General features: G+C 51.8%; 4 protein-coding genes and 1 pseudogene across 4 annotated transcripts; 2 read left to right on the top strand and 3 right to left on the bottom strand.

The window, feature by feature from the left end:
- Window positions 1-78: 78 nt before the first annotated feature.
- On the bottom strand, window positions 79-2,630 carry SAPIO_CDS1426 (tRNA-dihydrouridine(47) synthase [NAD(P)(+)]; the record flags this gene model as incomplete). Its single annotated transcript, XM_016784702.1, has 3 exons — window positions 79-163; window positions 240-2,201; window positions 2,263-2,630. 3 exons carry the CDS (start codon window positions 2,628-2,630, stop codon window positions 79-81), a joined length of 2,415 nt encoding a protein of 804 aa, XP_016645818.1.
- A 1,129-nt stretch (window positions 2,631-3,759) lies between these two features.
- On the top strand, window positions 3,760-5,343 carry SAPIO_CDS1425 (annotated as a pseudogene; the record flags this gene model as incomplete).
- A 673-nt stretch (window positions 5,344-6,016) lies between these two features.
- SAPIO_CDS1424 (Mitochondrial hypoxia responsive domain containing protein) lies at window positions 6,017-6,827 on the bottom strand (the record flags this gene model as incomplete). Its single annotated transcript, XM_016784701.1, has 2 exons — window positions 6,017-6,108; window positions 6,191-6,827. 2 exons carry the CDS (start codon window positions 6,825-6,827, stop codon window positions 6,017-6,019), a joined length of 729 nt encoding a protein of 242 aa, XP_016645817.1.
- Window positions 6,828-18,026: 11,199 nt separating this feature from the next.
- Window positions 18,027-20,015, top strand: SAPIO_CDS1423 (uncharacterized protein; the record flags this gene model as incomplete). Its single annotated transcript, XM_016784700.1, has 4 exons — window positions 18,027-18,220; window positions 18,497-19,549; window positions 19,632-19,812; window positions 19,893-20,015. 4 exons carry the CDS (start codon window positions 18,027-18,029, stop codon window positions 20,013-20,015), a joined length of 1,551 nt encoding a protein of 516 aa, XP_016645816.1.
- Window positions 20,016-22,077: 2,062 nt separating this feature from the next.
- SAPIO_CDS1422 (Kelch domain-containing protein) lies at window positions 22,078-24,538 on the bottom strand (the record flags this gene model as incomplete). Its single annotated transcript, XM_016784699.1, has 3 exons — window positions 22,078-23,011; window positions 23,086-24,010; window positions 24,106-24,538. 3 exons carry the CDS (start codon window positions 24,536-24,538, stop codon window positions 22,078-22,080), a joined length of 2,292 nt encoding a protein of 763 aa, XP_016645815.1.
- Between the last annotated feature and the right edge of the window lie 34 nt (window positions 24,539-24,572).

The following is a 24,572-nucleotide window of genomic DNA, read 5'->3' as shown; positions in this document are numbered from 1 at the left end:
TCCAAAAAGGTCAAATTGCGGCAGACGGCATTTGTTGTGTTCCCTATTCCACTTGCCTTGACTTCATAACGCTATCGCCTAGCCTTCGACGGACTCGTACGCATTGGACTTGTGCTTCGGCTCGAACCTGAAGTTCGGAGGCGTCTTGCCGAGGAATTGTTCCCTGTGGACATGGTTAGGAAAAAGAGCAAAAATGGGGGAAAAAAAAAGTCGGGACCAAAGAACGAATGAAAACTTACGAAATCTTAATCCAGTCCTTGTAGTTCCTACTAGCAAGCTTCGTCTCAAAGTCATCCCTTCCAACGTAGGCAGCCGGCCGATCGTTCATATCCGGGGGAAGATGCTCAAGGATCCCAATGGGCACGTATCGATGAGCAAAGCTCAACCACTCCAGTAGGAAGCGACGCGTATATCCCACTCCAATGTCGTCAGAACCCCAAGCCTCAAGACCATAGTCAACGTACTTCTTGATATACTCGAGACGCTCGGTGCTGGACTTGTCGAGATGCTGGCCTGCCTTGATCTCCTCAAAGATCCAGGGCTTGATCAGCGCACCACGGCCAATCATGACGGTGTCGACGCCGGACTTCTCGATGCTGTTGTAGTAATCGACGTGAGAGTAGCAGTCTCCGTTTCCGATAAAGTACATTTTTCCGTTCTTGGAGTTCGGAAGGGTGCGGGCATCGGGCTCTGCGGAGGTATCCGTGTTGAGGCCGAGCTGGACGTTGTACGACTTGACCAGCGTAGCACACTCGGCAATGTAGGACCAATCCGCCTTCTTGGTGTATCTCTGCTCTCGGCTGCGTCCGTGAAGTGTAATGGCCGCACAGCCAGGGGCTCCAAGTCGGGCTCGGTGCTCGCGGGCGCCAAATGCCAGCTGGCCGATGACGGTCGTGGCGATGGGACGGTTGGACTGAATTCCGGTCCTCATCTTGATTGTGATGGGAATCTCTCCCGAGACAGCATTCATACCCCGAACCATCCTCTCCAGCTTGCCCTTGGAGTCGAGGATTCCAGCACCGGCGCCTGATTTGTAAACCATGTCAATAGGGCAGCCGCAGTTGAGATCGATTAAGCGTAGGCTAGGACAGTAACGGTTGAGAATGTCGGCGACGCGGGTCACCATTCGGTGAGAATGGCCAGAGATCTGCGCTCCGAACCTGAGATCCTTGGAATTGTCATAACCCTCGACTATTGGCTTTGCCGTGGGGCTCACATTTGGAGGAGCAAGCTCGGAGTCGTGGGCTTTCAGTAAAGCCCAATCGGCCTTGTTACCTTGGAGCAAGGGAACAGACATAGCCATCTCTGAATAAGTGAGTTCGCAACCTAGATCAATGCAGAGGCGTCGGAATGGAAGATTTCCCTGGGTTGTCAATGGGGCTAGAGCAGGTGTCTCGGGACCGAAATAAAGGCGTCTCTTCTCAGATGGTAGGAACGGCGGCTCAACGAACTGCGCCCTCAGTTCTCCCAAGTTCCTGTCAACCTGGTGTCGCGAACGGTTGTGGAATGTATCATTAATTTTAGCTTCGTGGTCGAGCCACTTTCCAAACTCATCCGCTTTCTGAAAATCAACACGCCTACGGGACAACTCAATCTTGGCGTCCTTTCCAACGATATTCTTCGTGCTAGAAGGGGGAGGGGCGTAAGTCTCGAGAATGGGCTCATCCTCCGAGGTTGTGGCTGACTCGCCGTCCGCTGTGGAGGCGACCTTCTTCTGAGTTAAGACGAGTTCTTCGCGGCCGTCCTCGTACTTGTAGGTGGTCATATGATGTTTGACGAAGCGGCATTTCCAGCCCGTTGGGCATCGACCAAAGATCTCATACAGTGGGCAGATATTGCCCTCAGGACTGGTATCCTTGGGTCGGCCCTCCAAATACTCGCGAAGGTTGTGGCAAAGCTTGCACTTGTCTGCAAACCTACACTCTCCGGGAGAAAACTCGGGCGTCATAGCCCTGCTGGCACAAAGCTGGACGGCCTCTTCGAAGCGGCCATACGAGCGTCCGATGTTTTGACCACGCTCCTTCTTGTTCTTTCCGCGCTTGCCATGAGTGGGCACGGGTGCGGGGGAGGGTGCGTTATCAGAAGTTTGCGCAGTGTTGCCATTCTCCGCTCCGTCTTCGCCGGCCTTCTCTGCGTCACCGTCACCACCATTTGCAGCCTGGGAGCCACCTGAGCTCGTTTCCTGATTCTTAACAAGGTACCTAGAAAGAAGTAAGTTTCAGAATCCCAGTACAAGGAGATGGGACATCCAGGGCAACATACTGCGCTTTGATGGGGGCAACTCCGGACCTTCGGGATTGGACGCTCGCACCATTTTCAATAGTGGAAGGAGCCCCCTCTCTCACTGGTGTCGACTGGTGGTCTTGGGAAGGTTCGACTTGAGCGGCAACGATCGGTTCCGAAGCAGAGTCAACGGCAATGGTGGCATTAGGCTGTCCATTTTCCACGGTCATTCCATGAGACGAAACATCTCCAGAGCCCAACTTAAGGCGCTTTGAAGGACGTTCGTCAGAGGTAGCCATGGTGGTATCAGCAGAAGTCAGTCCGCTATCAATCGTTTCGCCGTTGGCTGAGGCTTCAGCTGGGAGGGGATGGTCATTGATGACCATAGGATGAGCTTGGTCAGACATGATGACTTCTATGATGTGTGTAATGAGAGTGGAAGTATTTGGTATGAGGGAGGATGAGAGAAAGAAATGGTTGGGTGAGCGAAGACTTGGGGGAAGTTGGCAGTTGGTCCTTGGCCCTAAGCTTGAGAGAGAGGAAAATTTAAACCCTGTGAGGTTTGAATTTTATATTCCAGAGAGAGGCCGGATATTGCTCCACTGAGTTTCTTCCGGGAGTTGGTAATCTCAATGCCGAAGGACCATGTTCAATCAGTAAGTCACTGAAGGTTGGCAAGAAAGAACATTAGGATATTTGACTCATGATTCCCAGCTCCAGCTCTCATAGTTGGATGTTGAGCGTGCCTTCCCAAGAATCTTTGATCTTGAAGTTGAATCCATACATGAACCGCAGCCAATAATGGCGGGGTTCTGCCAGTTGTGAATATCTGCCACCAGCTGCGAAATGGACTTCATCCCTGGTTCTAAGATCTTGACTTGAAAGAGGTATCTTATTCTTGAAATTTCATTAGGGGCTAGGTTAGGGGATATACTTGTAGGTAAATTGGTAAATATTAATTGATATTAACTGACTTTGAGCTCTCAACTGAAGGCATCTAGGGTTGATAATCTACCTTTATTTCGGGGTGATGGTGCTGGTAGATTTATGGTACTGTAATTAAAGGCTAATCCCTGCTCTTTACCACTGCCCAGGCTCGACAGTTGTCCAAACCTCAGTGCTCTCAATCCCTGTGCTGTCCACCACCACAGAGCCGTGGGGGTTTCTACACTAATGCAAATCAGTCTCTACCCGCTGTGACTTGCGATCACAAGAACGATCCAGGTCTGCTGCTGAAACAAAACTCGTGCCTCCCACATCCCGAGTCCATCTACCCCTCGAATCTTCCCGTCGTGGGTTCTTCGATTTCAATAGAGACCAATATCTACCTCGGTGGCTTCCTCCCAACTTCTCCGTCCGCCCCGTCGATCGAGGACCCGTAATTACAGTCCCTCCGTTCCACTTGTCTCCTGCGGGGTCGTCCCTGTCAATCAACATTAACAACAACAAGGGCCTGACGATCCCCCGCCGACCAGCCCAGCCAGCTTACGCTTCCACTCCAAAACAATCTGGCGATGGTCGCCGCCCGACACCACGATGGGTGACTCTGCCAAGTACCCCAATGAGTTGCCTCCGCGATCCCCTCACCCAAGCTCCCGCGTCGTCCGCGCACAAAAGATAGTCGCACCCTCCCCCACCGCCCCGAAACATGATCCAGACGACTCAGACGACACCGAAGACCCCTCCGACCAGGCCCCTCCCATCCCTCGCAGCCACACGCCGGGCCACCTAGCCTCCAAGAGTCGTGATCAGCGCAGGAAACCTTCCGAATTATCCATCAGACAGCGTTCCCAATCCGCTGCGGCTACTACTACACCCGCCGCCTCTACCACCGCCTCCTCCGCAAAGACACCAGTCTCCGCGAACCCCGCTGTAGCGAGACAGTCGCCACATGTTGCCGGTAGCAATCCCACGGATAGTGCAGACGATGGCAAGCCCGTCGTAAAAGAGGCGAGGAAGCCGTCCGCGCAGCGCGTGACCTCTGCGATAGCCGGGAGGGCTGGTCCTGCCCCGCCACCACCGCAGCCCTCGTCGCGTGCCGCTCCACGACCTCAGCGCAACGATTATACCCCTTTCCCGCCGCTCGTGGACCCCAAGACCGCCCCCGATGTGCCCCCTGCGCCGGCTTCGGGCATGTACTGGTCCAGGGCCCCCGTTTCCGGCATAGCCCATCCGTCGCTACGAGCTCACACTACGACCCTCATCGGTTCGAACATCTACGTATTTGGTGGCTGCGATTCGAAGGCCTGCTTCAAGGACATCTACGTGTTTGACGCCGACGCCTTCCACTGGTCCCGTCCCTTCGTGGTCGGCGAGATACCCGTTCCCCTCCGCGCCATGACCTGCACGGCCGTCGGGAAGAAGCTCGTGGTCTTCGGAGGTGGAGATGGCCCGGCATACTACAACGACGTGTACGTGCTAGATACGGTGAACTTCAAGTGGAGCAAGCCACGTATAGTAGGCGATAAGATCCCGTCGAAGCGACGCGCCCACACCGCCTGCCTGTACAAGAACGGTATTTACGTTTTCGGCGGCGGGGACGGTGTGCGTGCCCTCAACGACATCTGGCGCCTCGATGTCAGCGACACGACCAAGATGTCGTGGAAACTGATATCTAGCCCCGATAAACCCCCTAGCGGCAGCGGCAGCAGTGCACGAGACCTGCGCCCCAAGGCGCGAGGTTACCACACCGCCAACATGGTCGGGGGCAAACTCATCATCTTTGGCGGGTCGGATGGCGGCGAGTGCTTCAACGATGTGTGGGTCTACGACGTCGACAAGCACTTCTGGAAGGCCGTCAACATCCCCGTCACCTATCGTCGCCTCTCCCACACGGCCACTATCGTCGGCTCATACCTCTTCGTCATAGGCGGCCATGACGGTAACGAGTACTCTAACGAGGTCCTCCTACTCAACCTCGTCACCATGACCTGGGACAAGCGAAAGATATATGGCTTGCCCCCGAGTGGGAGGGGGTATCATGGCACCGCGTTGTATGATAGTCGGCTGTTTGTCATTGGCGGGTTCGATGGCAGCGAGGTGTTTGGCGATGTGTGGTTGTTGGAGCTCGCTGTCCACGCTTATTACTCGCAGATTAGCCACTTTACGATTGAGGTTTAGGAAAACTAATGGATGTGGGGTAAAGGATGGGGCAGAGAGGCGGAAGAGTTGAGGCTAGGAGTTTCTTTTGTTTCTGTTTTCTTCTTGTTGGGAGTGCCAAGGCGATCTTGGGTTACGATTTTGGAACATTGCATGTGGATGAATGTAGCGTATACGACATATCAATTATTGGATATATACCAACGAATATATCCCAGCGAATTTTATAACGTTATCGCAAGCGGCGTCTTCCTACCGAGCGAGCATCAATTAGTCTTCTTTGGCACGCGAACGGGAGCCACGAAGGGAACAATTAATTCCATTGAATTTGAGAGGTGAGAAACTTCTTCAAAGGGTAAGCTGCACAAGCTTTATCAGGAACAAGAAATATACATTGCGGGATTAAGCTCCCTGGCCCTCGGGCCAAAAAGAAGTCGGACTCGTAAAACAGAATAAACGAGTCTGAACATCGCACCAAATCCCTCCACTCCCATCAGTTGTAGTAAACACTCTAATAACGCCGAAAATAATGCTTTTTTGGTTCCCTCTGTAAAACATAAGAGACGGGCAGTTTTGGAATGAGCTCTAGAACGGACAACACCTAAGACACTATTCTAGTGCCAAGGTCGATCGTCCGACTGAATCTTCATTCGCAGGTATGTGTAGGATGTTTCGAGAGACACGGGAGAGGCATTTAGAGAGTCTCGGCCTTAGGCTTACCAGCGGCCTCAACCTCCTGCTGCTTCTTTCGCTCGGCTATCCTTCGCTCTTCGGCGGCAACCATATCTAGAGAGAAACACATGAAGTAGTTAGCATGCAGTCCTGAATAGCAAAGAATCATCAAGAGTTCGGTAGGTTAAATGCTTACCTTTCCAGAGATCCTGGCCCTCGTACTCCTCCTTGTGGATCTTCTTCTCAATCATCTTCTTGTGCTCGGGATCGTTAGGGTCGGCAACCAAGACAGTGCGCCACCTGCCGCTGCCAGACTTCGCATCGCTCATCTCGAAGATAGCAGTAACGACAAGGACAGCAACAGTGAGACCCTGAGCGTACACACGAGCCTGCACAATCTTCTGGGCGGCCGTCAGAGCCTTGGAGCGGTTGACTATGGCAAAGGCCAAACCCATGGACGCCAACCAAGAGCTGAAGACGATGGTATATCGGTTGTCGCGGCCCCAGTCCATGAACTTCTCAGAGATGGTGCGGTTGGCCAGGGCGGCCTCGATCTCGCGCGCGGCGTCGGTCTTGTAGCCATGCATGGGGTCATGGGACTTCTGGAAGGCGATACTGTAGCGCTCAGCGTTGACGATGAGACCGAAGGTACACGACGAGCTGACGAGGAAGGCCTTGAAGGGGACGGTCAGGTTTCGGACGGAGGCGTAGCGACGGTTGGCGAAGGCCAGAGCTACACCACCGACACCGAGACCGATGATGCCACCGATGGCACCGCCCGTGAGGACTTGCTTGGAGTGGGCAGCCTCCTCTTCTTTGGAGATGACCTTCATGGTTGCGGTTTGTGTGTGATTGTCGGGATTCTTAGGGTTTGCGAGGGAGGTGAGGACGGAGTGGTAGGGTTTTTAAGTTGGGAGAGGTGTTGGTGGTGGAAAAAAGAAGATGACTTCCCTCGAACGATTAAGGTGGGGAGAATCGAAAACCTTTCGATTTAATTAGGGTAGCCTTATTAAGCTTCAATTTGCCGAACCCGGTCCTGATGGGAAAAGAGAGACGTCAGATGATGCTTTTCCAGCAATATCGAAGAGAATTGAAAATGTTTGAAGAAAGCAAATGCAAGTCTTCTCTTTCACCCAAGGGGCAGGAAACCTCGTTTTAAGGTCGTTTTATACAATGAGCTCATCTGGAACTGGAGCCCCCCGAGAACCGACAAGCACCCCAACCATGACCCAACCAGAGCTGGGGGAAAGTGGGCTCCGGTCCTACCCGTGAGGCAAAAGTCCGAATGACCAAAAATTTGCCCCAATCCCGAAGAAAATCCGCTTTCAATGAAGATTTATGATTGGCTGTTCGCATGACTAAGCAGAGCATTCCAGATGCACGGACCAGTGTCTTCGGACCAAAGATCTCCTCGGAGCCGGAGACTCTGCCCTACACGGACTTCGGCGCACCCAAGCGGAGGAGCCCGCTGTTCCGCATGCGAAATGCCCAACTGAATAAGCAAAACCCCCTAGTCGGGAGAGAACGGATTTTTTTTTTGGCCTTGGAGCTCCTGGCAAATAGCGTGCGTGGCAATTGGGGAAACTATGTATTATTTTGCTATTATTTTTATGGGCTGATTCCGGGGACATTCCTCCCGATATTAGGTTGATCGAGAAAACTTCCTTTCCTACCCCGTATTTATTGACCGTCGATTTGTTTGACTCTTTCCGGGCCATTTAGAAGTTTTACAATTAGGCGCCATTTGACTCTTCACCTGGTTCCGGTCGGCGACTACTTCGTACTTTGTAGCGATCGATCTCGCTTATGGGTGGCCGAAAGGCGTGACAGGCACGGGTAGTCGCCGACTCCAGATACGAAGGATCTCGGCAGGGTGGGTTGTCATACGTAAATATGGTGCCACTTGCTGTTTTTTGCAGCGATATTGCCCCTTCTGACTCGGATCTGCAAGATGAAGTCAGGGTCACTGAAAATAGCCTCCCCTCCCCAGCCTGATTTTTGAATAGTAATCACAAAATTAGGGATTTGCCATCCGGGGACTCGTGGCGGGTCGCCCCAGTTGCCGTTTTCGACGTGACAACCTGCAAAGGGGGATCGAAATTTCCTATCCAATCGAAGCCTCTCCAACCCTCATATCAGTCTCATCGACACTACACGACGGCTTGACGACGACGGATGTTGCTAATCGAGGCCCAGGAACCCGTTCCCTTCCATACTACCTCAGCCGCCGGGGAAAAATACCTCCACAAATTTCCTCATTAAGGAGATCGACGGGGGGAAATAGCCCGAGAGTTCGAAAGTTCGAAAGTTCAGGGTCCAGTGGACTTGGCTTTTGCTTCATCGAGAAGTCGTATATGCTATCCAGTCCCTCCTTCGCCAACTAAGCAAGCCCAAGATCCATTGATGCTGCTGGGAAAACCTATCTGGTCAGGTTGACTGCAAATCTATTGGCTGCAAATCTATTGGCTGCAAAGCTACTCTGGATGATGGTTTGTGAGTTCGATTTCCACGACAAGTTTGTGTCTACTCCCCTGGCTTCTATCAGCCTTGCTTGCTGTCGGAAATATTCGGGATTGGGAGCGATCTGGTGACGATAGAATGGAACCCAAGTTTCTCGGTTCGCTTGATATGCAACAACTTGAACTAGGAGGCACCTTCCCAATTGCTCAGTTTGATTCGCAATGACAGCAATAGACTCGCCTAAAGAGCGGAGGAAACAATTGAGGGTTTCTAGATGGAGGGGAGGACACGCTCGAAGTGGGTTGGATGGTTGAGAGTGGGAGAGAGAGACAGAGAATGAATGGCAACCGATAGGAGGGGCCTGGCATTCATCACCTTATTTACACCTAAACTACACTAGATAACCGGACGGACGATCACCGGGAGGCGGGAGGAGGGTAAGGTAAAGGAGACACGCTCCATCTCCGCCCCCTACGCTTGAAGGTATAAACGCTCATCTAAGACTCTCGTACTCCCATGCTAGCCATAGGAAGAAATGGCGATCTGCAAACATTGGTCCTAGCAAAGGCAGATGCAAGCCCCAGCTGGCTTTACTTGTACACAGTAGAGTTAGTCTTCCCCTTTGGTAGGATCAGGCAGACCGCAAGTTACCTGGTGACGTCAAGTCCAGAATCAGTTCCCCGAAAGCATGTGATGTATCATGAACTACCAATTGGGGGATCCAATTGGACCCCGGGGACGGCAAATCTAGAACGTACGAGGCACATTTGGACCCCTGATCTCTGATGGTAGCACGAGCGAGACGGTGAGATCCGGAGAGTGCAATGGGCGAGGGCTATCTAACTTAAGCTTTGGCAAAGCGACCCCAATGTTACTCACAACCTACCCTTTCTGACTCCAATGTCATCGAACCTTCGACCCATTTACACATACATCGACCTTGAACATTCAACCTTGGTACACACACGTGGTTCACCCGTCTGTCTCAGGAGGGCAGAACGATCGAGATAAGGCTAGTAAACTACTTGGGGGGATCGCATCGAAGCTAATATAGCCTCGCAGTGTGTCTTCAAAGTGTCATCAAATCAAGCGGTGGGAAACAAAGAAAACGATAAGGCTAGACGAGGCGAAACGCTGGAACCCCGCAGCGTGCCAGAGTTGTCCAAACGGGCGCCGCCGTCCAACGGCCTTCCACACTTGTGATATACGACTGGCCACAATTCCCTGCGGCGGGGAGGGCCGGTCGTCTTCTAGATGTCTATCATGCAATGTCTGCGCCATCGCGAGACATGCATCTGATGTCTTCGACCCTGACCGAAACGGCGACAAACGCCTTGCTACTAGGAGTGCCAGAAATGGACACCTGCAGGTTGTTTACCTGTCAATTCTCAGAAATTGGGAAACACTGGATGCTGTGAATTGAGAGAGAAGGATCGTCGACCAGACATCAACGGTCGCACTAATGCTCCATGACTAGCCCTAGGCCGCCACGTTGGTTTAGTAGTGAAAGCTATATGCGGCCGAACGGATGGCAGACGGCACGCCAGTTCGCGGCGAGAAGGAAGTGCTGAAATCCAAAGACCGTGAGACAGTTGAAGCCATTGGGCGACTTACTTTGACAGGTCTGGAGCTTACCGAGAGTCAGATTCCTTCAGTGTTTCCCAACTGCCCGAGTAGGCAAAATCTCATGCAACACCATTAACTAGGCCGGAAGCCGTTATGTAGTGGTGTGCATCCTTTTGATCTCTCCGGAGTTTTGCTCCGGCCGGTCACGACGAGTCTAGCAGGTATTACCGAAAGACCAGTTATCACAACCCATCGGCAGCAAGAGCGAGACGAATGACGGGAAGCGTTTTCCAAACGCACACATATCCAAAACACAGCACCCCCACGATAATGTTGCGCTCCGATCTCCTCGACGCCCGCGCCGCCGGTTCTAGAAGCAGAAAGTGAGCAGGCGGGGAGGGAGAGAAGATGAAAATCGGGTTCAGTGAAGAATGCCTATGCGAAGGGTGTATGACTGCAACCACACGGGATGTCAGGATGCACTGATGCGCGACTTGATTGATAGAGGACTACCGACATCGGCAAAGGAATGGTAAATGACAACACTGAGCGGCTCGTTCTTGTCACTTTTTAAGGCGAACCGCCGGAAGGGCATTATACCTAAACTGAATTTAGGAAGCTGCAGAAACCTAGGACCAGCAAATGGGATGTGTGTTATTGGTGATCGGCTACGAAGTACGTAAAGGATTCCTGCATGATGGGATGAGTCGGTCCATCAAAGTTTGATTCATGTGAAGAGCCTGCCTTCAACAACCTCTGCCATTGCGATCTTTAGTTTGGGCGACCTGTTCAATCCCACTCGTTATAGAATGAGCAATGGCTTCTGCGATCGACGCTTTTCGGTGGTCGCGCCATCATAGTTTGCTTACTAGTCTGGGCAACGAAGCGAGTATGTATGCTACAATCGTCAGTGCGAAGTAGCGTAGAGCCTGATGTGCACAGCTTGCCGATTGCCCGTTATCATGATCGTCAGGATCGAGGGCCGCATTTCCCACTCCTATGATGGAAATCAATGTCCCGACTGGGGCTTATTGGACGGGCCAGGACATGTAGTCGGGTCCTAACGTAGTATCCGCACCCACGAAGTAGGGCTTGCAACTTTGGCCTCATGTGTATTCCACAATTCAAGGTTGTTTATTTTCTTTTCGGCAGCATGACGGAGAAAGGGTGGGCGGGCGGCGTGGGGTTCAAGGCCCAAAATTCTGAAGTCTCCACGAAACTTGAAGCCATTTTCAGGATTGGAAATGATAACCATCCGTGCTTTTAACTAGTAATACAACATCAACGACTGGTCGTCCTTCACGAGGTCCCTGACCTGATGTTACAAGCCAGAGGATCATAACGGCCGGCATGTTTCTCTAAACCCACATCCGATCCCCGATCCTCCCTTTGGTGGGAAACGGCGTGGCTCCTCCGGGACTCGCCGGCTCGTTGTAAACGCGGGGCTTGGTCGTTACGATCTCAACGCATCATGTCCTGATAATCTGCTGTTGAAGCAAATAGTCTCGAGTCCCCCGCTCAAACCTGAATTCGAGTCCAAGTGGAACTTGTGTAATATCGTAAACCTCCAATCTCGTTCGCATAAGCTCCATCTCTTTCACATCTTCGCCAAACGGCTTGCTGACAGGGATCACGGTCGTGGCCAGGTGACGGTAAGGTGGCAGGCCAGTGCAGGGCTCCGGTGTAATCTGCAGTAGTGCGACGACGCTACGAGTGTCCTAGAAAATAATCCGCAGATGAGATCGATTCTCTGTCCACAGACGCAGACGACGAGTACGGGTGATGAGGATTGGTCCCTGTAATAATTAGTTTACCTCAGTACACAGGTACTTACCTAATTAATCCAAGAGACGGCGGTCAGCGACGTGGCTAAGTACATGGCCACTGCGCTTTTGGGGACTGGGCGCTGGCACAGTAATAAAATGCTCTCTACGAAGTATAGGCGGGTGTTTTTCTTCTCTTTGGAACTATCTCTGGGTTGGTAACTCGGTGAGTCCGTAATAATTTACATCCAGGCGGTATAACAAATGCAGCGGCTTGCTAATTGGTTTCTCTCGACGCGGATCTCCGATCTTGTCACCCCAGGGGATTGGTAATACAAACCGTTTTTTTTTCTTCTTCTTCTTTTCGGTCAAGCTTCCATGGCTGGAGATTTTGAGTTCATCCGGAAATCTCCAGTTGGTTGTGGCGTGTTAGGAATGTGTACCTTCCAGATGTATCTTGACATCCCGTCTGGTCAGGACCTCATCCTTGGGTTCGAAGCTAGTGCAGTAGATTACACTAGGCACTGAACAGACATTCCATCCTGTTAAAAACGTGCAGTGTAACTTCGGATACCGAGCTATTACGTACATTCCCGACTGAAGAAGGCGGTGAATGCAATGTGGGTAAATTCCAAGATTCCAAGGTCTGTTGCCCAATCCCAGGGATCAATGTGGCATTTTTTTTTCTGGTGAGGTCTAGCAGCCAGGCAGGAAGGACTCATGGAATACTTCGGTGGAATTATTACGTCGTAATGTACGAAGTACCTCGCACATGATAAAATTGGAGCCCTCAAGCCCTCCGGTGTGTTGTTGGAGATTTCCCTGAATACGGGAAGAGGGCAGGTGACAGGCAACGGGGCTGGGATTTGGGGTTTGGGGATAATCAACCTGTGGAGTCATTGACGAAGTACGGATAATCTTGCAAAGGGTAAACCTAGGATGAAGGAACCTTACGCAATGTGTATTGCGAGGCCCAGCGAGCCAGGAACGAACAGGCGGCGAATGTGAATGACTCAGACCCTGATTCGTTCAGTCCCATCAATTTGAATGACAACTTGACAATGGACTTGAATGTTCCAAGGTCGCCTAAATTGCTTACTTCGTACGTCTTCATGAAGTAATCTACAATCAATTGTCTAAGATCTTGCCTTACCTCGTGGAACTTGCTGGAATACAATTGTACTTCGTACATATCCGTCCAGGGGGGTGAGGTGCTTGCCATTTGGGGAAGGAGAGATGGTTTACTTCGGCGTCTGCCTTTCACGATTATCATGATAATTGATCGAGATATCAGCACAACCTCGAAGCCTGTACCTTGAGCTTGATGACACGGTGCGCACTTCACCATTACGGACACCTCCGCCTTTACCTCACCATCTCCATCTCCATTTCCAAGTTGAGAAGGGTTTTTGGTGCCAGGCTACTTTCAGTGGGTCCCGAACTCCCTCAGGGGTGTTACAGGTTAGCAGACAAGGTCTCCATGTATCAAGAGCCGCGTCCCAGACCTGGCCAGACTGGTGGGTGTGGTGGTGCTGAAGCATGCGGTGGGGAGAAGAAACACTTCGGAGGGCGTGTCGGGGTTAGGACTTGAGTCTCTCCTGAGCCCCTTGTTCCCCCTCAATCTTCCCCTCTTGGGCGCCCAGTGCCCCCCATCTTTGGGCTAATAAGACCCGTCATAAGATCTCCGCGTCTCCGCGTCGTGAGTGTTCGAATGCATGAAATGGAACTTACAGGCGCTAATTATAGCGTAGTTTAAACGATGTAATGATAAACAAGGAGAATGTGGCAAAGGACTTTCATGAGAGTCCCCGCCCCCTGTGTGAGAAAAGCAAGAAGTGAATGGGGAGTAAGGAGTTTCTGTGCCTGCTTGGCAGAAACGAGTTCTATCCAGCGGATCCGCAGCACCAACCACACGTTGGGGAGCACCACTGACATCTCTGGGCTGACATCGCACCGCATGTTCCAAGGAGGCGGTCTTCGAGTTATTTTGGAATTCGGTGGCCTGCTGAGGGACTTCGGCGGGTTCCAGGAGCCACGAGCCTTTCGTCGACTCATCACAACACCCCTCTGAAGCAAATTGTGTTCCCACTCTTCGACTAGGAACATTTTCCATGGAATCTCCAAAGTGTCGTGCAGCTATTAGCTTGAGTGAAAGCGTATGACAACGTACAGCAGATCAATTAGTTGCATTGGGTGTTTATGGATAAAAGCCTGAGATGCAGCTATGTCCAAAAGGGTATCGCGAAGGAGGGGACTCGACATTTCCATAGCTTCTTGGACGTGATCTTTCTTTCTGTTCTTCAACCCCCCTTTTGCACTTCGAAGAGAAAGCATCCGATTAAGTTTAATAGTAAGGATTACAAAGTAAGAGTAAGGGATACGTGGTCTCATGGCTAGCCGTCATTTACTCGTTCGGGAAGGGTTTCACAGCGTAGACTTGGATCTAAACCTCACCGCCTACGCTAATGGTACGAGCGGCACGATTCCTAACAATGCAGCCTACTGCCAATAAGGCAACCAGTGCAGGACTACTCGAGCCTAGTTGCTTCGAAGGAAGCAACACGCAAGGCAGCTCGAGGATGTCGTGGGAAATCGGTGATGGTGAGTGCACGATCTAAGAACGCGGTATGGTAGCATCCCACCTCCATTACTTTAGTCCAAGAAATCAAGCCAAGAACTTGAAACCGAAAGCAACTTGGATCGGGGGTTCAATGGAGTCGTCCTTCGCCTTTAGGCCCTCAGCAAACGTTCCGGACCATCCATCCAATGTGCGACGGTCCCTCGGGACTTCGAGACCATCAGGCCGCGCCGTTTCCTGCCCCCTTCGGCAAGCACCAGGGTGCCGAGTCTCGTCGGCAAATTGCTTGTTCCAAAACGTCGAATTACTTGTCGTCTGTTGCCAGTCTTGTGATCTCCTTCTCGGATTTGATGAGCCATTATTTTTTTTCTTTTCTTTTTCTTTTTCTTTTATTGCTTCTGCCGTGGGACGTGATTCTCGGCAGTCTGTGCACTAGTATGCGTACGGAGCAAAAGTACGGAGCATTCACTCAGTTGGTGATTAGTCGGTTTCCACTTACCATTTGCCTTGCCCCATAGAAGCCATGGAAGATCTCGACGAAGGAGATGATTCGGCGTGGAGTCTCCATCAATGTATCCACCTATCCACGCCCAGGCACACACTCCCACTCACGAGGAGTCCGACCAATATAACGTCTCGTAACAATATCGTCACGCTACGACCTGCATCCATCTTTCCTTTGGCTTGCAAAGTCGGGAGAGCACGAAGAATACTACGTAAACTTACACTGCTCCGTACTTGGTAGGAATCCTTAGGAAGAGCAACAAGACACTAGTGCGGCCAAATTTAGGACCTCGCCTTTTGATTCACGTCACAATTGCCCCACGCCCAGACTGCCTTTGTCCAGTGGATTGGATCGAATTACCGTGGTTTCCGGCTGACCTCTAACCGCTGACTTCCGCCTTCCATGCTTCCTCTCTCATGACCTCCATTCTGTCGGTGCCTTCCACGTCCTCGTGCATCCCTTGTACCTTTGTAGAGTAGTAGCCGATGTTGAACAGCCGTAACCCCATTCTCAACGTCGTAAATGTGCGTGTGCGGACTCTGTGGAGGATCAATCCAACGGGGCTACCGTGTCCAAAACGGAGAACCACCCCTAAATCGACACTCACCTTCAAAAGCAAACGCCAGTCTTTGGCTTGTACTACTTCCCGCTAGCCTGTCCGGGACTATCGCATATTATCACATTGAAGAGAAAGACTGTCGTTATTACTCATGTGTAGTAGCACTCATCGACCTTTCATCAAAACAGAGGCTTTGAAGCGATCACCGAGCCTGGTAGCCGAGCGATCTACAAAACAAAAGGTATCATTCTCTACTTGTACCAGACCCGATATAAACCCGTAGTCCTCGACGCGTGTTTCTTTTCCTTGAATTTCCTATCCATTGCAACATCGGAACTGTCCCGAAACCTTGACGAGAGTTTTGGGTGTGGTAGGCGCAACACTAGTGAGGCGTACCTCTTGTCATCTCTTCCTTTTTAGACTCCGCCCTACTCCGTACGGCAGACCCTTGTTAGTGGCTGCCAGTCCAGCCTGCCACTGCCGTCGTGCATCGACCATATCGTGCGATTTCGTATATCGTGCGATTTCTCTCTGACCCGAGCCCGGCTCGACTGTTTGGCAGGAGCCTTGGCATTTTTGGAACGAGCGAAGAAGCTTCATTCCTTCCCCGGCCTGAGCTCTGTTTCCCCGTCACCAGGTCTCCAGGCCAGGCGTCTGCGCAAGCTTCAGCTCAAGCCTAGTGTTTAGCCCCGAAGCATCCCTTCGAAGCGCCCTCGCAGACTTCGCCACAACAATTCGGGGGACCCATATGATCCATATCTGGGACTACACTACATTACGCTAGAAGTCACCATACCTTGCAAACGACAAGCCACGCCAGAAGCACGCTTTTTATTCTAGGGCGCTAGGCGGATTCCATGGCTCTCCACCCAACGAATGGGTGTTCACAGCAGCGTGGGTTCCCTTCCCCATATCGCATGAAGTTTACGTCAATCTACTTGGAAGTTCTGCCAGGGCGGGACATTGCACAGACTAAAGACGTTCAGCCCGCAGTTGTACGGTTTCTCGGCAGGCGTTGACACCCAGACTAAGAAGCCAGACATCTCGGTGAGCTGTTTGCATCCTGCACCTTCGCCATTTCCGTCCGCCCCTCGACCGCCCCAATGACCGTGGGGCTACGCATGCATTCCGCGATAGTGTACGTACCAAGGCCCTTTACAAGTACACAACGAAGTAGTTTAATACCTGCCCTGCTGGAACTTGTTCAGCCAGGCGAACAATAGTCCCGGTTTGTCACTCGGGAGGCGGCATTATTAATCGCCGTGGAGAGTGACAATTGGATCTCCAATTGAGTACAAACATACAAGTTAATACTCCCCGAGGCAAAACCATCAGTCCACCGAGTTAGCACCGGTGTACGTGAGTACTGGTACACGCCCTCTTTTTACGAGCCAAGAAAACGACGCCCGCCAGTGTACCGAGTACTATGAAGTAAGCTGGACAGCCCATGGTGGGCATCTGGTGCGGCATGTTAGCCTGTGGCACCCATCCCACCGCTCCCTGCCTAAGGTGAGGCATTCGCACTAAATTCTAACACACTTGCACTGGTTGGGCCGACGCCAAACCTGGTCCTGTCGGGCGAAAAGCTTCGAATTGGGGACAATAAATCGTATTAGCACTGGGGGCCTTGTTTCCATCTTAAGTCAATTTAATCGTAATTCAAGGGGTACTGGTACAGTTCAAAGTACCTCAGTACAGTTCAGTTGTACACTGCCCACAAGTTCACAACCATGAGTGGTTTCCGCCGCCTACTAGTGGCCTTTGGCGGTCGAGCCGAGAACCCTTGTCAAGACCGGACAGACATGCCGCAGGCGGAAGGCGACCAGCGGTGCAAGTGTCAGTGTGAGCGACAGTGCCGCCGAGTCCACCACCAGCGCCACGACCATCTCTGCCACCTCTGCCACTGCCAGAGCCTGGCACAGGACACAGACACCGTCCCAGCGTCACCAAATTCAAATTCAAAACCGAAACCAAAACCAGCACGAGTCGCACCAGCAGTCATCAACCTCGCCTGCTGCTCCACCTCCACCGTCCGCCTCCAAGATCCCCCTCCACTTTGCCCTTGACCTCCAAGTCTACTTGTACATCCTCCTCCGCCTCTCACTACATTTACCTCGTTTACCGCCATCCCCCTGCCCGCTCCAGGTCTCAGCATTTCTAGCCCATTTAACCCGGCCGCATCTGATAATAATTCGCATAACTCGAATTATCGTGCATCTGCACAAGACGCCTTCTTTTCTCCCGGCGACGATAACTCGATCCCTCTCGCGACATCCTCGACTACATTCATTGCCCGCATCCAGCCTGCCGCCGGGTCTTGTCTCCCACGTAATCCCATCCGCCACTTGCCTGAGTCGCCTGCATCTGTCATCGCGACCCCAGATTCACATTCTCCTCACCAACCCTCAACTCCTCCCAATAATTTCCCCGACCAGCGACACCGCATCTTCTCTGGTGCAGCGACATCTCAGCCTGTAGACATCGCCACCGCCCCCGTCGTCGCGAAACTCGCTGCACGCCGACGATCGATTTTACGATAAAAAAACTCGTGCGTCATCGACGACGACGACAATCCGCCAAGACCACCGCCTCATGGTCGATATGACCACCGGTCCTTTCCTCGACTCGGCCGCCGGCCGCGCTCGCAAAGACTCCTTTGTGAGCGCGGGCCCTAAGCCCATTTCCATGACCAATCCGAATCGCGATCAAGCTCGTCAACGCCGAGAGTCCCTTGCTGGAAGTTTAATGGGGAGGAGTTTCGGCGGCATGTCCGTCGGAAGCTTTGTTCGAGATGAGTATGTTGCCCTTCTTCTTTCGTCACCCGCTTCTGCATCCCCGTAGCCCCGTACTTCCCAAGTGTTGGTTCCCTCTCACGTCACTACTCCCCCGAGGGTTCGCTGGCCATCGAAGTCATGCTCTCAGAGAATTCTCGTAATTATAATATTCCCTACCTTGCCATCTACCCTCTGCCCCCTGCGGAGAGCGTAGCAGTCTGTCATTTGTGGCGCCACTTGTCGTTCCTTCCTCGCAATATCTAACCGCGATAACTAACCCATACATTGTGACTGTAGCATCCTCATGGCGGGCACTTCGCCTTACGGCTACCAGCAGTCCCCTTCATTCCAGTCGTCGTCTTACCTTCCCAAGCTAGAGGCAAACTTTATGCGGGACTTCACCTGCTGCAACAAGACTCTCCCAAACCTCCACGACTTATTACAGCATTACGAGGAAGCCCATGCTCAGGAACCGAACCATCCGTCTGCAAAAACTCCTAACCTCTTCCAGTACGCCCCCGTCACAGGCTATGCGGCCCCCAATAACTTCGGCCAGCCATCGATAACATCGCCTCTCGGCGCTCCCGCATCCCTTGCGCAACAGGCTCGCCAGCCCTTGAACCTGGGCGGCACTATGCCGACTGCAGGTCTTCAGATTTCACAGCACGGTCTCTCCAACGTGAATACGCAGTCTTCGCACCTTAACGACGAAATGGACACCGTTGGCGACATGGAAATGGACGATGCCGTTGGTCCCCTCGAGATGGACGACAGCCAACAGCGCATGCAGCAGACTCGACAACTTTTCGGCCAGACTGGCCGGCCTCAACTGCACATCAATGCCTCTGGCTTCACTCAGGCCCTCAGGACTTCTCAGCCCACGACCCCAGCCGCCGCCAGTTTCGGATTCCAGCACAACCCGACGGTATCCTCGGTCAACACCCCTACGCTTACAACTCAGCAAGGTATCCCCTCAAGGAGCACGCCATACAACCAGTCTCCTTCGGTAGAAAGCGATGACCTAAGCCTACAACTGGGTGGCAACATCAACCTCAACAACAACGATTTCGGCCTCGGCAACGGAGGGACGAACACTACTTCGAATGACTCAGCGTTCTGCATTAATGATCCCGGCAAGAGTCTGTTCAGCCCGAACGGCGCTGCGACGAATCACCAGCGGGCGCTCCAGCAACAACTCGCTCAGCTGGTTCTGGAGCAGAACCATCCTTTGACGAACAAGGAGTTGATTGAGAGATTTGGTCCCCTCCTTATGCAACAGGAGGAAGCAAAGCCCTTCCGATGCCCCGTTATCGGCTGCGAGAAGGCGTACAAGAATCAGAACGGTCTCAAGTAAGTGAATTATTTGTTTCCCAGCTGACGAGGCAAGTCTGGTGCTTGTGGTATGGTACGGTGCTTACAAAAAATGCTACAGATATCATAAAGCTCATGGACACGCGAACCAACAATTGCACGAGAACGAAGACGGCACTTTCTCCATTGTCGACCCAGACACGTGTATACCATACCCGGGTACTCTTGGCATGGAGAAAGAGAAGCCCTACTCATGTGAGGTCTGCAATAAGCGATACAAGAACCTCAACGGCCTCAAATATGTAAGTCACTCCGCCACACTGTGCATTCCACGTAGATGGACCGCATTTGGACCTCGGCCTTTCTGACGTATGAGATGCAGCATAAAAACCACTCCCTGTACTGCAACCCGGAGCTATCCTCGCAACTCCTTGCTGCTCACCTTCAGCAGATGCCCGAGCTAGCGGCAACGTTGCAGTCTCCCTCGCCGGCGCCTCGTCAATAACCACATGCAACGACCATGGACGGGGATAGTCACCAAGCCTACCCTCGTCGCTCGCCCTTTTCTCTAACATATTTTTAATATCGAGTATTCGATGCATGTGTATATCCTCCCCGCTGGTCCGGAGCCGGGGCACCCCTCGGCCCCAACATTGACGGGCGGCGGATACCGACCATGGTACTGACCACCACCACAGCGGTGCCGGCAGCGCCAACCATTCAGTATTGGAACTTGAAGCATCATCTGGCGCATACCCTGTTTTCGTTTCTTTTGTCATGCCCCCCCTAAAAGTTTGGTTTTCTTTGATGATAGGCACAGCCTGAAGGCGGAAAGTTTGAGTTCTCGGTTCATTGAGCGCAAGCCTCACTCTTAATACCTCGTTATACCCCCCACCCCCTTCCATAGACAGGATTTGGCACAACCTCTCAGAACAAAACGCGCAGTTTCGTCGTCCATTTTTTTTTCTTTTCTTCCTCTTCTTTTCTTATATCACCTTAGACCACTCTCCACACCCATGACTGCATCTTGTCTCCGGCACCTTGTTTAGGTGCCTTGATTTCCTTATTTCAAGTGTTTATGTCTCTTTATTTATTTTATTTATTCCATTTTTGGTTCCTTTTCATGCAAGAAAAAAAAAAGGTGGATGACCCCCTTGTTTACGAAGAAGTGAGGGAAAAAAAGGGAAAGCGGACGGCGCGAAGAAACTGATGAAAAAAACGTGTTTCACAAAAATGAAGAACGGAAAAACGACCAAAACGGCATTAGAAAAACGCAGCAGCAACACGCAGAGTCACGGCCTTTGTTTTTGGGAGATATCTTGTTTCCTTTTTTCTTATTCTGGGGGTGGTCTCTCTCTCTTTTTTTTTTTTTTTTTTCCTGGTTTCTGTTTTCCATGTATACCATGTTCCATTCTATATCCTCTTTTGCCGAAACCTTCTCGGAGGAAAAGTCGAGCCGGCGCCGAACGTTCTCGGGGGCCTTTCTCTTTTCTTTCCGCGGGCGAAGGGGGGCGACACTTTTTTTTAGAAACGGTGGAGAGAGGGGGTTTCTTTTTTGCTTTTCTTTGCTTTTTTTGTTCTTTGGGTTTTCTAGACGGTTGTGGGTTAATTGATCGAGCTCGAGCTTCTTAAATTGGATAGCAAAATGGAATCACGGTGTTCCTCTTTTCCTTCTGTGCAAGGAGAGAGAATGCTCTATTTCACGTTTCAAGACGGCTACTTTCGTCTTTTTAGGTGCTTATGTGTGTGTCCTTGAACGGGAATATTTCCGTGGGCTTGGCGGAAACCTCGATTTCACACCCCCGTCCCGCATACTAGGACGAAGAGGTGAGGTATATAAGAAGGATGCCAATGAGGATCGAAGTGACGATGGTGGCTTGTTCCTGCGTGGGGGTTCATGCAAGTCTCATTCGATGTCATATAATCGAGTGCAACTGCTTAGAGATGAAGTCGGTCTCCCACAACGGTCTGGGCTAGAACGGGACTTCTTTAAGGTGAATCAACGAGTCCGCCGATCTAGAGTCTCTATTGAGCAAAAAAAGAAACAAGGGAAAAAAGGAAGGAAAGAAAAGCAAGCTATGATACATGCCTGACGAACCGTCAGGATAAGGGCGACGCAGCGAAGGAAAGACAAAACATCAGAGAGCCAGGACTTCGTTAATACATACACACATGCTTGATTGATTCGATTGTGAAAAGACAAGAAGGAAACATCAACAAAAAAAGAAAAGAAAAGAATATCCACTAAAACGTCCCTTCCGCCACCGACTCCGTTTTTCCTGTCCCTTCGTTTCTGATGTTCGTGTAAATTCATGCATTTCGATAATTCATGGCGTGGCGGTTGTGCGTGAAAAAAAGTCTTCTCCAAGGCTGTGCAAATGAAGAGGGTGTTTGGAAAGTCAAAAAGTACGTATGAAGTGTAAGAGGTATGAAAGCCAAAAAAAGAAAAAAGAAAAAAAGGAGTGTGTGTGTGAAGAGGACGTGATAACCTCAGTAAATGTGGAAAAGTAGAGACTGTGGAGCAGGGAGAGTAGGTGGGTATCGTGATCGTTCTCCGATCTTCAGCATCAATTCATCTCCATGCCATCATCATCTTCCAACTCCGACTCCATCAATTGCGTCTGTTGACTGCTCACACTCGCCTTACGAGCCCGCAGGGAGTTGGGATCACCGAATCCGGCGCCTTTCAGCCCCTCGACAAACTCGAGTTCCTCACCCCCGACCACACGGCCCTCCATGTCGACCTCTTGGGAGAGCTCGACAAGGGCCGTTCTGGGGAGATGCAAGAAACCTGCGGTGCGGACGATGCGTCCCCAATGAGTCAAACAGAATGATGCGGCGCGCTTCCGTAGCCACTCCTCGTTGGCGAGCCCGGCGCAATACCAGGTGACGCAGGCGTGATCCACGTCTAGTTCCTTGGATAGCCTATTCACACACAGTAGACGCAGGTGAGGGATGCCATAAATGTTGGACATCACTAGCAGACCGGCTACATCCGACAGGTTCGTAACCGCTCCGCTTTCCTCGTCCGTGGTCCCGTGAATGCTGTCCGTGTATAAGTAAAGGATGAACGCCTTTACTACACTGTAAGGTTCGGGGATGTGCATCTTCTTCGTATGGAACTCGGCCATTTGGGAATTGTATAGTCGCGCGAAATGGGGCCAACGGGCTTGAAGGATTAATTTATGAACGTATATGGGCTCCGATGTAGGCGCGTCTGGTGAAAGCCAGTTCTCGCCGGAGCCGACATCGCCCGCGTGAGCGAGGCTCGTCGAAAATATATCGTGTTCCTGGATATCGCCGGCGAGTGCCGTGATGATAAAATCAGTACCGCTGCCACTCTCTGGAGGCTGATTAAAAAGCTTCGCAAGATCTGCGCCGAGACCACGAGAAGGTTGATCTACAACTCGCGCAACGGAGCGCCGCGTCTCGTGTCTGGGGTCCGGGGCAGCACTATTTCCCAAGAAGCCGTAGCGACGAAGATCGATTTCCATAATATCACTATGAGGTGTGTAAGAAACGTGTTGGGAATCTGTGACAGCCACCAAGCCTCGTCATCGATGGGGGTGTCTTACCTTAGATACTCCTCGTACCCATTAGGTCCAAGGTCATTTAGAGCGGGTTCCGTAGGGCAGCCAAGGAGCCACGCCTTCGTACCCTCCTCATTCATAGTGCAATAATGCCACCTATAGCCTGTCTTGAAAACCTCTTGACCCTCGGCGAGCTTCTGCCAGCGAAGGGTTCCGAGGTCCAACGCAGACAGAGAACAAAGGTTGGATGTGATTGTGGCAGCTGGAGTCTGGAAATCTAGCAACGTTCCCGAGGAGTAGACATGGAAGTGATAACCTTGGCCTTGCGATGGGATATTCGCACCCGAGATGAACTTGAGAGAGGATATAGCCCCAGGCGCCATGGGTGAGTAGGATTGTAGTTGGAACGAAGGAGGGTTAACCTGCGCAGTCCGGGAGTTGGCAGCATAACCAGAAGTTCCAACGACAGCCGGTTGCGAATACGGCGTTCGTGGAGACCCAATAGCCCGACTTGAGACAGAATGGCGGTCAAAAGTACCGATTTGAGGCGAGGACTCAAACGCTGGGTTCCCTTTCAAATCGAGCCAGTACAGTTCACCAACTTTATCCATGTCTTGACTTAGCCCCCCGAAGATCCACACCCTCTCGCCCCAGATGTAAGCGGAATGATCGAATCTTGCCACGAATCTCCAAGAACGAGACCACGTATAGGTCTTGAGATCAAGAAAGCAGATATCGTCAAGAACATAGTTATCGCGACCGGTTATACCACCGATGACAAAGAGCTTGTCCTCGTGAAGGACAGCAGCATGGCGTGCGCGGCCCTTAGGAATGTGACCAGAAACCTGAGGCTTTGTCCAGTGCGCGGTCTCGAGGTCGAAAATTATAAGGTCCGAGAGGTAAGCACGGTGCTCATTCTCGCCGCCGAATACAAGGAGTTTGTCGCCCTGGTACAACGTTGCGGTATGCCCTATGCAACATCTCGGTCTTAGTGCGAGTCCAGCAGAGGTATAATAAAGATACAACCGATAATAAATGTGAAAGAAGAGAAGCAGTTCGACTTACCCATGCGGACGCCCGGAATATCCCCAAAGTTAGGAACAAGACTCCATTGGTTGGTGGTAAGGTCGAGTCGCAGGACGTGGTTGTAGACCTCGTCGGTGTATTGATCGAATCCGCCAAAGGCGTAAATCTGATTGTTGCCGCAGTGTGTGACCGACGCATTGACAAGGCACGCCGGGCGATTACCCAGAGTACGAGTCACTCGAGGCCTGTAGCCATCCGTGATGCCCAGCTTCTTCAGGGGAGAATTCGGCATGATGTAAGTGTTGTTCGACGCTACGGAATTCGGTGTTCCGCTGCTGTTGGTAACGGCACTAGACGCAACAACGAGCTCGTTTCCGGTCGAGACAGAGGAGCCGGGATGTGAACTCTGGGAGGCAAGGGAGGAGATTCCGAAAAGGGACGCATTCGGCCCAGGGGTCGATGGCTCGGCCATGGTACCAGCTAACACCACAGTCAAGCTGGTCTAC

Source organism: Scedosporium apiospermum (genome assembly GCF_000732125.1).
Source record: "Scedosporium apiospermum strain IHEM 14462 chromosome Unknown SEQ_SAPIO_0055, whole genome shotgun sequence".
NCBI classification, from domain to species: Eukaryota; Fungi; Ascomycota; class Sordariomycetes; order Microascales; family Microascaceae; genus Scedosporium; species Scedosporium apiospermum.
Note: the sequence above shows the minus strand (reverse complement) of the source record. Positions and strands in the feature narration are given on the sequence as shown.